Below are 13,360 nucleotides of genomic sequence, written 5' to 3'. Positions count from 1 at the left end.
TGGTCATTAATGACCTGCCTGTTCCTGGGATCATTCAACAAGGCAAAAATCAAAGTTCACCACCTGTTATAACTCGTATAACACAAGAATTATGCCTGGGTCTGAGCAAATTAAACATGGACAAATCCCCCAGCCCAGATGGCATTCATCCATGGATACTAAGGGAGCTGAGCTCAGTAATTGTCAGACCGCTGTATCTCATATTCTTAGACTCTCTGGTAACAGGATTGGTGCCACAGGATTGGAGGAGGCTCACATGGTATCGATATATAAGGAGGTGGTTCCAGGCAACTACTGTCCGGTAAGTCTGACATCAGTGGTGACATACATGAGGGCGTTATAAGAGATGACCGCAGAGAATAATATAATAACTGACAACCAGACTCATGAAGGATACATCGTGACTGACAACACGTTGGGTTCCTATGAGGAGGTTCGTTCAGATGTGGACATAGGTCATGTGGCTGATGTGATTTATCTGGTCTTTGATCCTATACCACATAACAGCCTTATACTGAAGCTCCAGAAGCCGGGACTGGGGGCAACTATATGCAGATAGGTAAGGAACTGGCAGGAAACAAAGAGTCATCATAAATGGTACGTTCTCTACATGGGATATAGTCAGCAGTGGGGACCGCAGGGATCTGTCACTGGGAGCAGTGGGGACCGCAGGGATCTGTCACCGGGAGCAGTGGGGACCGCAGGGATCTGTCACCGGGAGCAGTGGGGACCGCAGGGATCTGTACTGGGAGCAGTGGGGACCGCAGGGATCTGTACTGGGAGCAGTGGGAACCGCAGGGATCTGTCACCGGGAGCAGTGGGGACCGCAGAGATCTGTGCCGGGAGCAGTGGGGACCGCAGGGATCTGTGCTGGGAGCAGTGGGAACCGCAAGGATCTGTCACCGGGAGCAGTGGGGACCGCAGGGATCTGTCACCGGGAGCAGTGGGGACCGCAGGGATCTGTCACCGGGAGCAGTGGGGACCGCAGGGATCTGTACTGGGAGCAGTGGGGACCGCAGGGATCTGTACTGGGAGCAGTGGGAACCGCAGGGATCTGTCACCGGGAGCAGTGGGGACCGCAGAGATCTGTGCCGGGAGCAGTGGGGACCGCAGGGATCTGTGCTGGGAGCAGTGGGGACCGCAGGGATCTGTACTGGGAGCAGTGGGGACCGCAGGGATCTGTCACCGGGAGCAGTGGGGACCGCAGGGATCTGTGCTGGGAGCAGTGGGGACTGCTGGGATCCGTCACCAGGAATAGTGGGGACCGCAGGGATCTGTGCTGGGACCAAATCTTTTTAACCTCTTTATTAATGACATTGTGGATGGATTGAGAGTAAAGTGTCCGTCTGATTCTTATTCTTTGCTGACAACACCAAACTATGTAGGATATAAAATCTGACCCCGACATTACAAGATTAATGTAATGCTGTAGATAAGCCCCCGATGTATCCTGAAAGATGAGAAAAAGAGGTTAGATTCTACTCACCCAGGGGCGGTCCGGTCCGGGGCCTCCCATCTTCTTACGATGACGTCCTCTTCTGGTCTTCATGCTGCGGCTCCGGCGCAGGTGTACTGATCTGTCCTGTTGAGGACAGTGTAAAGTTCTGCAGTGCGCAGGGAAAGGTCAGAGAGGCCCAGCACCTGCACAATACAGTACTTTGCTCTGCCCTCATCAGGACAGATCAGTACGCCTGCGCCGGAGCCGCAGTGTGAAGACAAGAAGAGGACGTCACCGTAAGAAGATGGGAGGCCCCGGACCGGACTGCCCCTGGGTGAGTAGAATCTGACCTCTTTTTCTCCTCTTTCAGGATACATCAGGGATTATCTTCAGCATTACAGAATGCATTACAGAACGCTGGAGATAAGCCCCTGATGCCGGTGGGCTTAGCTCACCTCCGATTTTGGGGGTGACAGGTTCCCTTTAAAGGCCAATTGCCATTGTTCTGGTGTGACTGTAATATTTAAGTCCTTTTCCCAACTAGACATAAATGAAGTTTTTTCAAATTCTGAGTTGTAGTTTATTAGGTCATAAATATTTTTTTGACATCCAATAAATTTTATTATTGGGATTACATAATAATAAACTAATTCTATTATACAGGATTTGGTTTTTATAAGAGTTTTTTTATTAACGCTAACCAGGTAAAATCTTGACTGCTAGAAGAGTATGACTTAAAACATAACTTTTACTAAATTGTTAAAAATGGACAAACAATGTGTAACATATAAAGGTGCTCACGCCGAAAACTGTGCACAATAAAAAACTGGTTGGATCTCACCGATTGTAGACTCCCTTCCTACATTAGGGATACCATGGATCTTTTGCGTAGACTTGAGGGGATCTCTCTGGAACCAGGGTCATTTTTAGCAAGCATTGATGTTGAATCACTGTATTCCTCGATACCGCACAACTGTGGGATTCAGGGGATACAGTACTTCTTGAGGACAAGAGGTCAACAATTTGTCCCTCATAATGAATTTTTGCTGACCCTCTTGGATTTTGTTCTCAATAATAACTATTTTTTCTTTGACAAAAGGATCCTCCACCAGCTCAGGGGCACAGCAATGGGCAGCCCTTGTGCGCCCAGCTATGCAAACTTGTTCCTGGGCTGGTGGGAGGATAGCACCGTCTTTACTGAGGCCAATGAAGAGTTCACCATCTATATTGACCTTTGGGTCCGTTATATAGACGATGTATTCGTCTTGTGGAAGGGTACCAAAGAAATCTTTTTGAGGTTTATGTCATCATTGAACCAAAACAATCTAGGATTGAGGTTTACCTTCGAAATGGAGGAAAATAGCCTTCCCTTCCTTGACATATTGATCTCCAAAAATGGCCGAGGTGACGGCCTGGACACTACAATCTTCAGAAAACCAACTTCTACCAATTCTGTATTGAGGTGGGATAGTAACCATCCGTATTCCCTCAAAAAAGGTATTCCTAAGGGCCAATACCTTCGTCTCAGAAGAAACTGCTCTGATGATGCAGATTTCAAAATTAAAGCAAGGGACCTTAGATCCAGGTTTTTGGAGAGGGGGTACCCTGATCAGGTGCTGAGGGAGGCGTACCAGCATGCCATTACCCGGGTGAGGAACGACCTTTTGATACCACATAATAGGGAGAGAAATAATTCTAACATCATCCGAATGGTCTGTGCATTTCACAATGGAGCCCCATGGGTTAGAGCTATTTTAAAAAAACATTGGGGCATCCTTGCTATGGATGATGATCTCAAGGAAGTGGTGGGTACTTTGCCCCAAGTCACCTACAGAAAATGTAAAACATTAGGAGAGCGACTGGTGCACAGCCATCTCACTACACCTGCTAACCCCACCTGGCTGCCAAATAGGCCCAGGGGCTGCTACAAGTGCGGTAAATGTGTTGCATGTGAATCAATACAGGTGGGTAAGGAATTCTACTACACCCACACACAAAAGACGTACACCATAAAGGAATTTATTAATTGTAAATCAAAAGGAGTGGTGTATCGAGCGGTATGTACCTGTGGTATCTCTTATATTGGCAAGACTACCCGGGAACTCAGGAGACGGGTAGGGGAACATCTGGGGGACATCCGTAATCGGAGAGATACCCCCATTGCCAGGCATGTTAATACGGACCATGGTGGAGACGTCAGGGCCATGAGTTTCATGGGGATTGACAAGATTACCCCGCCAATTAGGGGAGGTGATTTTGATAAAATCTTGCTACAAAGGGAAGCAAGGTGGATATTTATGCTGGATACCTGTCATCCCCATGGACTCAACGAGCAGCTTAATTTTGGGTGTTTTCTCTAGGTCGTGTTGTACTCTATCTCTCCGCTGCCCCTCCGAGTGGTCTCTCCTCTGATTGTTTAGCCCTCTCCTCGGAGGGCCTCTGTATCTTCCTAATTATTGGCCGTACTGGGTGCAAATATGTATGGCGATGTCTCTACCTGCTGTCCTTTGAATCAGTCATAATAAACAAAACGTTTGCAATACGTGGGCGCAGGATCATTATCTTGTTCTAACATGTCCCTCTTTAGAACAAAACTGGTACCGATGGTTTAAAGTTTTTTGTAACATCGGGTGATTCTCCAGTAATGAGGGACATTTATGTTAATAAGGACATTTTATTATGTACGACAAGTAATAGATTATTCTTGCTGCTGAGTGTTAACTGTTTTCCGCTTAGAAGTAATGGCCGTCCGGTTCTCTAACTGCCCTATGCTAATCATCTTTATTTATCTATGACTTCTACATCTGTATTTACACGTGTATCATGTATATTGGCACCTATTGAAACGTTTGACTCTGGGGACTCCCTATCATATATTTAATGTCTGGACACTTCCAGTTTCATAGATCTTAATTTCTCTGCTGTGTAGCGGGGTAGAAGTTTGTATATTCTTTAGTCTGGACACTTCCAGCTAGATATATCTTGTGCTATATAATGAAAATATCCCTGTAGACTTCCATTTGATCCGTGTCTATATATTTATATTTTCAAAAAGATATGTCTGTATATCTCCGGTTATGGGTGTCGTGATGCCTGTTGCTATATAATAATTAATATTTTTGCTGGTATATTTCTTATCGGTCTGCGTTTGTATATCTATGCAGACAATAAGCTTTTCTGGCTATAGCGATTGTTATTATCGATAATTGGTACACTTAGGACAGAAAGCAGGGTCAACATTTTTTGAGTGAGTACCCTATAATGCCGTCCAGTAATGCCGTTCAATAGTGCCCATGATTGGAGCGTATTATCGCAGTGGTACACTTAAAACCGGCCATTTACTGTGACGCATACATATCCCCTGGTGCCCGGACTAAGCTTGCGGTCCACCTTTGGAGCGCATTATTACAGCGGCGCACCGGAAGTGAGTCTTCCAAGATGGCGCCTTGACTTCCGGTCTTTGCGACACGCTGAGATTGGGCGGTCTCCGGATGGCTGACACGCAGGAGAGCCGGCGTGCGTTCCACGGCAATGGCGCGGTCTGGTAAGACTGAACAGTAATTATGATGGGGGTGGTTATTGATTACCTGACCCCTTTTGGGGCGGGACGGCTTATGTTATAAGCAGGCAGCGGGTGCCACACTCGGCTTTACTCACTGATTGGGGCGGACTGCCACATTGGAGCGTCTATCTTTCTGTATGGTATACAGCCACTGCCTATACCTGGAATGGACATTTGAGCATACTATGTTCATTAATTTTTTGGAACTCCCCTGATGAATCTCTATGACTGGAGAAGAAAGGCGTTGGGAGGCGTTTTACTATTTGACATTTGGTGGGGGTGTCCCTAATAGGGCGCATTCGGGCCTGTCCTCGTAAGGACAGGAGTCATTGCTGGGGCACGACAGGGGAAGTAGTGAACAGATCCCCGTCCCTTACTTACATTGCCCTATCACTATTGGACCCTCCCAGGGACCCCGTTTCACCTACGTGGGTGCCTTCTGTCTACAATCGGTGAGATCCAACCAGTTTTTTATTGTGCACAGTTTTCGGCGTGAGCACCTTTATATGTTACACATTGTTTGTCCATTTTTAACAATTTAGTAAAAGTTATGTTTTAATTCATGGGTCATACTCTTCTAGCTGATAACTACTGTCTACCCTAAGAGTTGTGCAACAGTCTGGTATATCCAAGCTGCAGCTGTCTATTTAAAATCTTGACTGCAAAAATTATTTTTAATTGTTAGAATTTCGTTTGTTGTGAAATCCTTACCATCGTGCATATCATTTATTTTAGTTATTTTCTTATGTTTTCAAGAATCTGGAACGTTCTGATGAGAAATCAGGTTGACAATGTTTATGGATATAGTGTTAACTTGGTCATACCCAAATTCCTTTTTTTTTTTTTGAGTATGTTGAATAGCTAAATGCTTCCAGGCCAATGAAGTAGCTGATAGGGTTCGAAAACAGAAGTTTCTGTTTTAGGAGATATCAAATGATTCATAAATAGGTTTAATAATGAAGTATTATTGTTTACATTGTGTTCGATAACTGTCCAAGCTGGATGATTTCAGTCTTTATCCAATAGTAATAGCCAATTAAATTAGGAAGGGCCAGGCTTCCTTCCAATGTATTTGTTGTCAGAGCTTTACATGTTACCCAGCTCTATTTTGTTCCAAATAAAATTATCTAAGATTTTGCAATTTCCTCACACAATTCAGTGGGTAGATCAAAGGCATAGCCATAAAGATATATAGAATTTTTGGAAGAGAGAAAAGTTTAAAGGTGATAATTCTACCGACCCAAGAAATTTTGTATTTTGAAAAATGATTCAATTCTACTTGTATGTCCTTGATAATCTTGGTTACATTTAGATTGACCGCTTTATTAGAATTTCTAGTAAGTTGAATACCTTAATATGATATAGCCTCTTTTTCCCATTCAAATGAAGAGAAACTCATATTTATATCAGTTATTATCGTGTCGCTTATGGAATAAGTCCTGTGCCGTCCTCTGCACTGACCACACATATATTATACTTGTAAATGAGATCTCCTCTGAGGCGTCTTTTCTAAACAAAACAATTTGTAATTGTCAGTGATGACAGGTTTGGATGAGTGTGGCCCCCAAACTACTGGCCCCTGTATAGTACTATGGGTTCAACACAAGAACATCAGCTTGAAATCCTTCTTTCCAGTTACTTTTTGCTTCATTTTCACAAAAGCCATGACTTTTCTTTTCAAGGGGGATTGATTCATGTGGGGAAAAGACATTTATATTAAAAGGACTGAGGTTCATAACACTAACATTGGAAATCAGCGGCTCTGCCATCACAGCCCCCTCTAGTGGAGAACAGCTGCAATGACAGCCCTCCTTGTATCGGATATCTGGGGTCGACACTGGCCTCTTCTCTCTGTATCTGATATCGAGGGTCGGCACTGGCCTCTCCTCCTCTCGGTATCCGATATCTGGGGTCGGCACTGGCCTCTCCTCCTCTCTGTATCTGATATCGGGGGTCAGCGCTGGCCTCTCCTCCTCTCTGTATCTATTATCAGGGGTCGGCATTGGCAGCTCTTCCTTTCTGTATCTGATATTTGGGGTCAGCGCTGGCCTATTCTGCTCTCTGTATTTGATATCACCTCTCATGATTTCCATCATCTGATGAAGAGTCCGCCCACCGACACTTTTCTTTTTTCAGTTTCTTTTCTTTCTTCCTTTTCTTCTTTTTCTCCTTTTTGGCTTTTTTCCTGCCCTCTGATCTGTAACACAGAAATTTCCAGACAGTTTAAGGGTCACTCCAGTCACGGGGTCTGCACCCATCATTATGTAGTCACTGTGATCATGGTAGCCCTGCTCCACCCAGATCACCTCGCAGGTGTCTCATCTTGGCTTTTGTCCGCTGTCTGTTTCTTGGTTGGAAGGTTCTCCCGCTCTGCGGTTTTCTGATGCTACAGATGGAAGGGAGAGGTTAGCGCGGGGTGATTACCCCCTCTGTATCTGTATAACCGTACACCGTGCTGTATGTCCAACGTATAGAATTGATAAACCAAAACGTCAGCCAACAGGACCGATCACAGCCACAATGACATTTCCAGTCATGTGGCAGACAGAAAGTAAAGGCCCCCCACACCACGGAGCCGTACAGGTCACTGCCCCCAGACATGACCAGGCTCGTGCCGCCAACCCTCACATCACACTTACGGTGAAGATGGAGAAACCCATTTTTGCTGCCTCCTTATCTTCTTTAGAAAGGGTCACCCGGGTGGCGGAGACGCTGCAGGCGACAATCACAACATGGCAAATACAACATGGCGGTGAGTGCATGATGATATGCGCCCCTGTACCCCCAGAAATCCACTACATGACATCTCACCTGGAGGTCCCAAGGCCCAGCACACGGTCCACGCCACGCTCATCCCGCTCCGATCCCTCCCGCTTACAGGCCTCTGCAAATTCCTAATCACACAGGAAGGAACCATCAGCTATGACTGTGTGGGGCTCCGGGGGCTCGTGTGTGGCAGAGACGGAGGAGGGGCTCGTGTGTGGCAGAGACGGAGGAGGGGCTTGTGTGTGGCAGAGACGGGGGAGGGGGATCGTGTGTGGCAGAGACGGGGAGGGGGATCGTGTGTGTGGCAGAGACGGGGGAGGGGCTCGTGTGTGGCAGAGATCGGGGAGGGGCTCGTGTGTGGCAGAGACGGGGGAGGGGCTTGAGAGTCTGGGCCTTGATTCTCGTCAGCGACAAAACTGGTGGAATGTGCAAAGCCGGAATGCAGACCCCCGACCTTCACCCCTGAAATAAGCATCACCTTTCCTGCAGACAGAGGGCGCCCCCATTAGTCAGAGGCGACGGCCCCTACACCAAGCAGCTCACACTGCACTGGGGCAGATAATTCATCATATGACGGAGTATTGGGGGACAGTAACTGGGATCCCGAACATCAACTCAATAGAAAGATCCAACCAATAACTACGTGCAGCCACACAACGTACACAGTGCTACAGAGGATGTAAGGAATGGACGCTGTGATGCTGGGAGCAGTATCGGGGCTGTGATGCTGGGAGCAGCAGTGATCGGGGCTGTGATGATGGGAGCAGTAGTGATCGAGGCTGTGATGCAGGGAGCAGTAGTGATTGAGGCTGTGATGTTGGGAGCAGTAGTGATTGAGGCTGTGATGTTGGGAGCAGTAGTGATTGAGGCTGTGATGTTGGGAGCAGTAGTGATCGGGGCTGTGATGCAGGGAGCAGTAGTGATTGAGGCTGTGATGTTGGGAGCAGTAGTGATTGAGGCTGTGATGTTGGGAGCAGTAGTGATCGGGGCTGTGATGCTGAGAGTAGTAGTGATCGAGGCTGTGATGTTGGGAGCAGTAGTGATCGGGGCTGTGATGCTGGGAGCAGTAGTGATCGGGGCTGTGATGTTGGGAGCAGTAGTGATCAGGGCTGTGATGCTGAGAGTAGTATCGGGGCTGTGATGCTGGGAGTAGTAGTGATCGGGGCTGTGATGCTGGGAGTAGTAGTGATCGGGGCTGTGATGCTGGGAACAGTAGTGATCGGGGCTGTGATGCTGGGAGCAGTAGTGATCGAGGCTGTGATGTTGGGAGCAGTAGTGATTGGGGCTGTGATGCTGGGAGTAGTAGTGATCGGGGCTGTGATGCTGGGAGCAGTGGTGATCGGGGCTGTGATGTTGGGAGCAGTAGTGATCGAGGCTGTGATGTTGGGAGCAGTAGTGATTGGGGCTGTGATGCTGGGAGTAGTATCGGGGCTGTGATGATGGGAGCAGTAGTGATCGGGGTTGTGATGATGAGAGCAGTAGTGATCGAGGCTGTGATGTTGGGAGCAGTAGTGATTGGGGCTGTGATGCTGGGAGTAGTATCGGGGCTGTGATGCTGGGAGCAGTAGTGATCGGGGTTGTGATGATGGGAGCAGTAGTGATCGAGGCTGTGATGTTGGGAGCAGTAGTGATCGGGGCTGTGATGCTGGGAGCAGTAGTGATCGGGGCTGTGATGCTGGGAGTAGTATCGGGGCTGTGATGATGGGAGCAGTAGTGATCGGGGTTGTGATGATGGGAGCAGTAGTGATCGGGGTTGTGATGATGGGAGCAGTAGTGATCGGGGCTGTGATGCTGGGAGCAGTAGTGATCGGGGCTGTGATGATGGGAGCAGTAGTGATCGGGGCTGTGATGATGGGCACAGTAGTTTTGGTATGGGGAGGGGGGACATATTTTGGGGTCTCACCTCTTTGCTGAGCCCTTTGGGTTGTCGCTTCACCGTCTTGTAACCTCTGGAAGAGAGAGAACAGAGTGGTCACTGATCCCGTGTACACGGCTCTGAACAATGTCAGTGATCCCGTGTACACGGCTCTGATCGCCATCAGTGATCCCGTGTACACGGCTCTGATTGCCGTTGGTGTGTGGAGACATTTGGGCTAAAGGTCTGACCTGGTACGGCTGAGGGTTTGTTACAATGTATCAGCCCACGCTGGACACCACTGTGGCAGACCCTCAGCTGTGAGACACGCTAGGTCTGGAGCAGATAAGGAGGTTCTCCGTGCCATAGTCAACACATACAAAAAGGACAGGAGTGGGTACATTTATATAAATACCACCAACATAGGTGGAGACCGTATATAATGCATATCAATGGATCAGTACAACATCATTCTCACCGACTAAAGCACTAAATGAACAAATAACTCCAATACACAATAAAACGTAACATTTACTAATATTAAAGATAAAAATTATAACACGACCTAAAAAAGACTACTGTTTGGCTGAAAAAAGATACAAGGTGCACTCAGTCCCTAATACGTAGGCTGTCTGTGCCCTACCTTGCTGCGGGGGTTGGCACCCTATGAGACCTGCGCAATGGCGCCCCCGCTCAACGTAGGCTAGCCCTGACTCACCCTAAAGTGTAGAATGGGATAGACAGACAGACAAATAGACTTAACCAATAAAGCACATAGAAATGATGCGCACGTGTGCACTTATAGATCAGCAGTAACGCACACTCAGCACATGATTGCACATATCCCCATCTAGCCTATAGCCTTCCTGTGGGATTTCCTCTGTACCTAAATTCGCTCTGCCTGCTTGCGGGGGTTGGCACCCTAAAAATCCTGCGCAGTTGGCGCCCCCGCTCTCGTCGTCTGGCCCTGATATGCCCTAACGCTGCCAGATAGTAACCACTGACAAATTGCAAAAAAGTTGTAATAAACAGGCAGAGCGTACAGAGACTAATAAGTATAAGAATGAACCATAGCACCTAGCCAACAACGTGTTAATTAGAAAACACAAAAAATGTGTAAATCCCCAATATATTACATAGAAATATGTTCATCTCAGTACGCTCATCTCGACGCGTTTCTCCGAGGTCGGTTCATCAGGAGACGTACTAGAAAAATATCACTTATCTGAATGAAGGGTAAGAAGATAAATCGCTTGGAAGCCAACTGCGCAGGATTTTTAGGGTGCCAACCCCCGCAAGCAGGCAGAGCGAATTTAGGTACAGAGGAAATCCCACAGGAAGGCTATAGGCTAGATGGGGATATGTGCAATCATGTGCTGAGTGTGCGTTACTGCTGATCTAGAAGTGCACACGTGCGCATCATTTCTATGTGCTTTATTGGTGAAGTCTATTTGTCTGTCTGTTTGTCTGTCCCATTCTACACTTTAGGGTGAGTCAGGGCTAGCCTACGTTGAGCGGGGGCGCCATTGCGCAGGTCTCATAGGGTGCCAACCTCCGCAGCAAGGTAGGGCACAGACAGCCTACGTATTAGGGACTGAGTGCACCTTGTATCTTTTTTCAGCCAAACAGTAGTCTTTTTTAGGTCGTGTTATAATTTTTATCTTTAATATTAGTAAATGTTACGTTTTATTGTGTATTGGAGTTATTTGTTCATTTAGTGCTTTAGTCGGTGAATTAATTTGTTTTTCTGGGCACTTACATTTTTTGTTTCTGTGATACAACAGGATTCTCAATAATAAGAACAAATAAATCCGATATACATACCGGTCGCTGTGAAGGCACAAGTGTGCAGCCACCCCACACCCGTCCACCCCGACGCGCGTTTCGGCGAATGCCTATCTCAAGGAGTGTGCAGACGTAATCCCGAGTCAGATATATATATAAAAAAGGCCGGAAATAATTGCACATACCTTCCACAACGTCATAATCCGTGATCGGCGATGCGCATGGTCGCACAACACCGGAAATACAGGGGCCCATGTAGTCCAGGGGTGGCAGCACCGCGAAAACCGGAAATGACATATGGAGGGCACGGCGCGGTCAGCATAAAACATCTAGGCATGCACAGATCGTTCTTCGCAGCCATCTTAGTGAAGACCATGCACAGATTAAACCGCGCGGCCATCATATTAGAGACCATATCTGAATGGTATGTATGTATATAGGACAGCGGCCATTTTGGTGGAGACAATCTAATGATTCCGCATAGCATACCACACGAACATCTAACAAGGGGCGTAAGTGCAAAATATAATGAGATGTTGTAAAGTATCCATGCAGAATCCTAACAGAAGAATAAATATGGCTCGCCTCACTGACACCGCGCCCAGATAGGCCCGAACATGACCCAACTGATCTAGAGACTCAGGCCTAATACAGCCGGTGACACGCTCAGAGGTAGGCCCAAAACAATCTATAGCAACCTCTGTCTAAGGGGACATCACAAAGATCCCACAGATCCCAGATTACTGATAATGCGATACCACACAGCCCATACACCGCGATTATACAGAGATGTAACCCTAGAAATAATGTACGAGAGGGGCAAACAACTACCCACATGGCAGCGGATATCACAAGTATACACATAGTTACAGGTATAATCAGTGATGAGAACATATACACAGCCACATATACGCATATATCTATACATCTATGTCTATACACATGCACACATATACATACACAGACATACACATCCCCCACAATAACGCACAATACCCACAGACCAAAGAACGGGGAGCCCAGGTCACATATCCACCATACGTCATCACATATAGCAATGTAGAATCCCATATGCCGACATAGACCTACAGATATATAGCTGCACATCCCCGGAGAGGCAGATATGGCATACAGCACAATGCACATAGTCCGGAGGAATCGCACACAACTTGTGTATCCTCCTATTGAGAACAGTATCATCTTCTGTGGAACTTGACCATAGTCCACAGCAGCTGTGTCTTCTCAGAATTTTCACCAGACAAATCGCCCACCTTCACGTGCCACAAACAATAGGACTAAAAAAAGATTAAAACCCATGAAAATCAAATCAAATCAAAAGCATGCGCAAGTCTGTCCAGAGAACAGTGGACTCCAGATATGGAGCCAAAGATGGATGTTCCTTCAAGCCATCAGGCTGAAGAGTGTGAAGGCGCCATATCCACTGCGTGTCAAGTCTCCCAAGCCTCTTGGACAATTGACCACCCCTAATATTAACCCCTCCACCCCCAGAGCTGTTTTCGTTTTTCACTCCCCTCCTTCCCAGAGCCATAACTTTTTTATTTTCCGTCAATTTGGCCATGTGAGGGCTTATTCTTTGCGGGACGAGTTGTACTTTTGAACGACATCATTGGTTCTACCATGTCGTGTAACAGAAAACAGGAAAAAAAAATCCAAGTGCGAAGAAATTGCAAAAAAAGTGCAATCTCACACGTTTTTTGTTTGGCTTTTTTGCTAGGTTCACTAAATGCTAAAACTGACCTGCCATTATGATTCTCCAGGTCAGTACGAGTTCATAGACACCTAACATGTCTAGGTTCTCTTTTATCTAAGTGGTGAAAAAAAATTCCAAAATTTGCCAAAAATAAAAAAAATTGCGCCATTTTCCGATACCCGTAGCGTCTCCAATTTTCGTAATCTGGGGTTAGGTGAGGGCTTATTTTTTGCGTGCCGAGCT

At 46.8% G+C, this 13,360-nt stretch overlaps 1 protein-coding gene across 4 annotated transcripts in view; it reads right to left on the bottom strand.

Moving 5' to 3' along the window:
- Positions 1–13,360, bottom strand: part of C6H1orf35 (chromosome 6 C1orf35 homolog) — a 94,282-nt gene that overhangs the window by 1,569 nt on the left and 79,353 nt on the right. For all 4 annotated transcript variants that reach the window (XM_077267808.1, XM_077267805.1, XM_077267806.1 and 1 more), the window contains exons 4-8: positions 9,670–9,715; positions 7,812–7,894; positions 7,640–7,712; positions 7,307–7,386; positions 7,078–7,197 (exon numbers count right to left, since the gene is read on the bottom strand). In XM_077267808.1, coding sequence (XP_077123923.1) covers positions 7,078–7,197; positions 7,307–7,386; positions 7,640–7,712; positions 7,812–7,894; positions 9,670–9,715 — 402 coding nt within the window. The remainder of the gene's footprint in view (positions 1–7,077; positions 7,198–7,306; positions 7,387–7,639; positions 7,713–7,811; positions 7,895–9,669; positions 9,716–13,360) is intronic.

Source organism: Ranitomeya variabilis, chromosome 6 (assembly GCF_051348905.1).
Source record: "Ranitomeya variabilis isolate aRanVar5 chromosome 6, aRanVar5.hap1, whole genome shotgun sequence".
Classification (NCBI taxonomy): domain Eukaryota; kingdom Metazoa; phylum Chordata; class Amphibia; order Anura; family Dendrobatidae; genus Ranitomeya; species Ranitomeya variabilis.
Note: the sequence above shows the minus strand (reverse complement) of the source record. Positions and strands in the feature narration are given on the sequence as shown.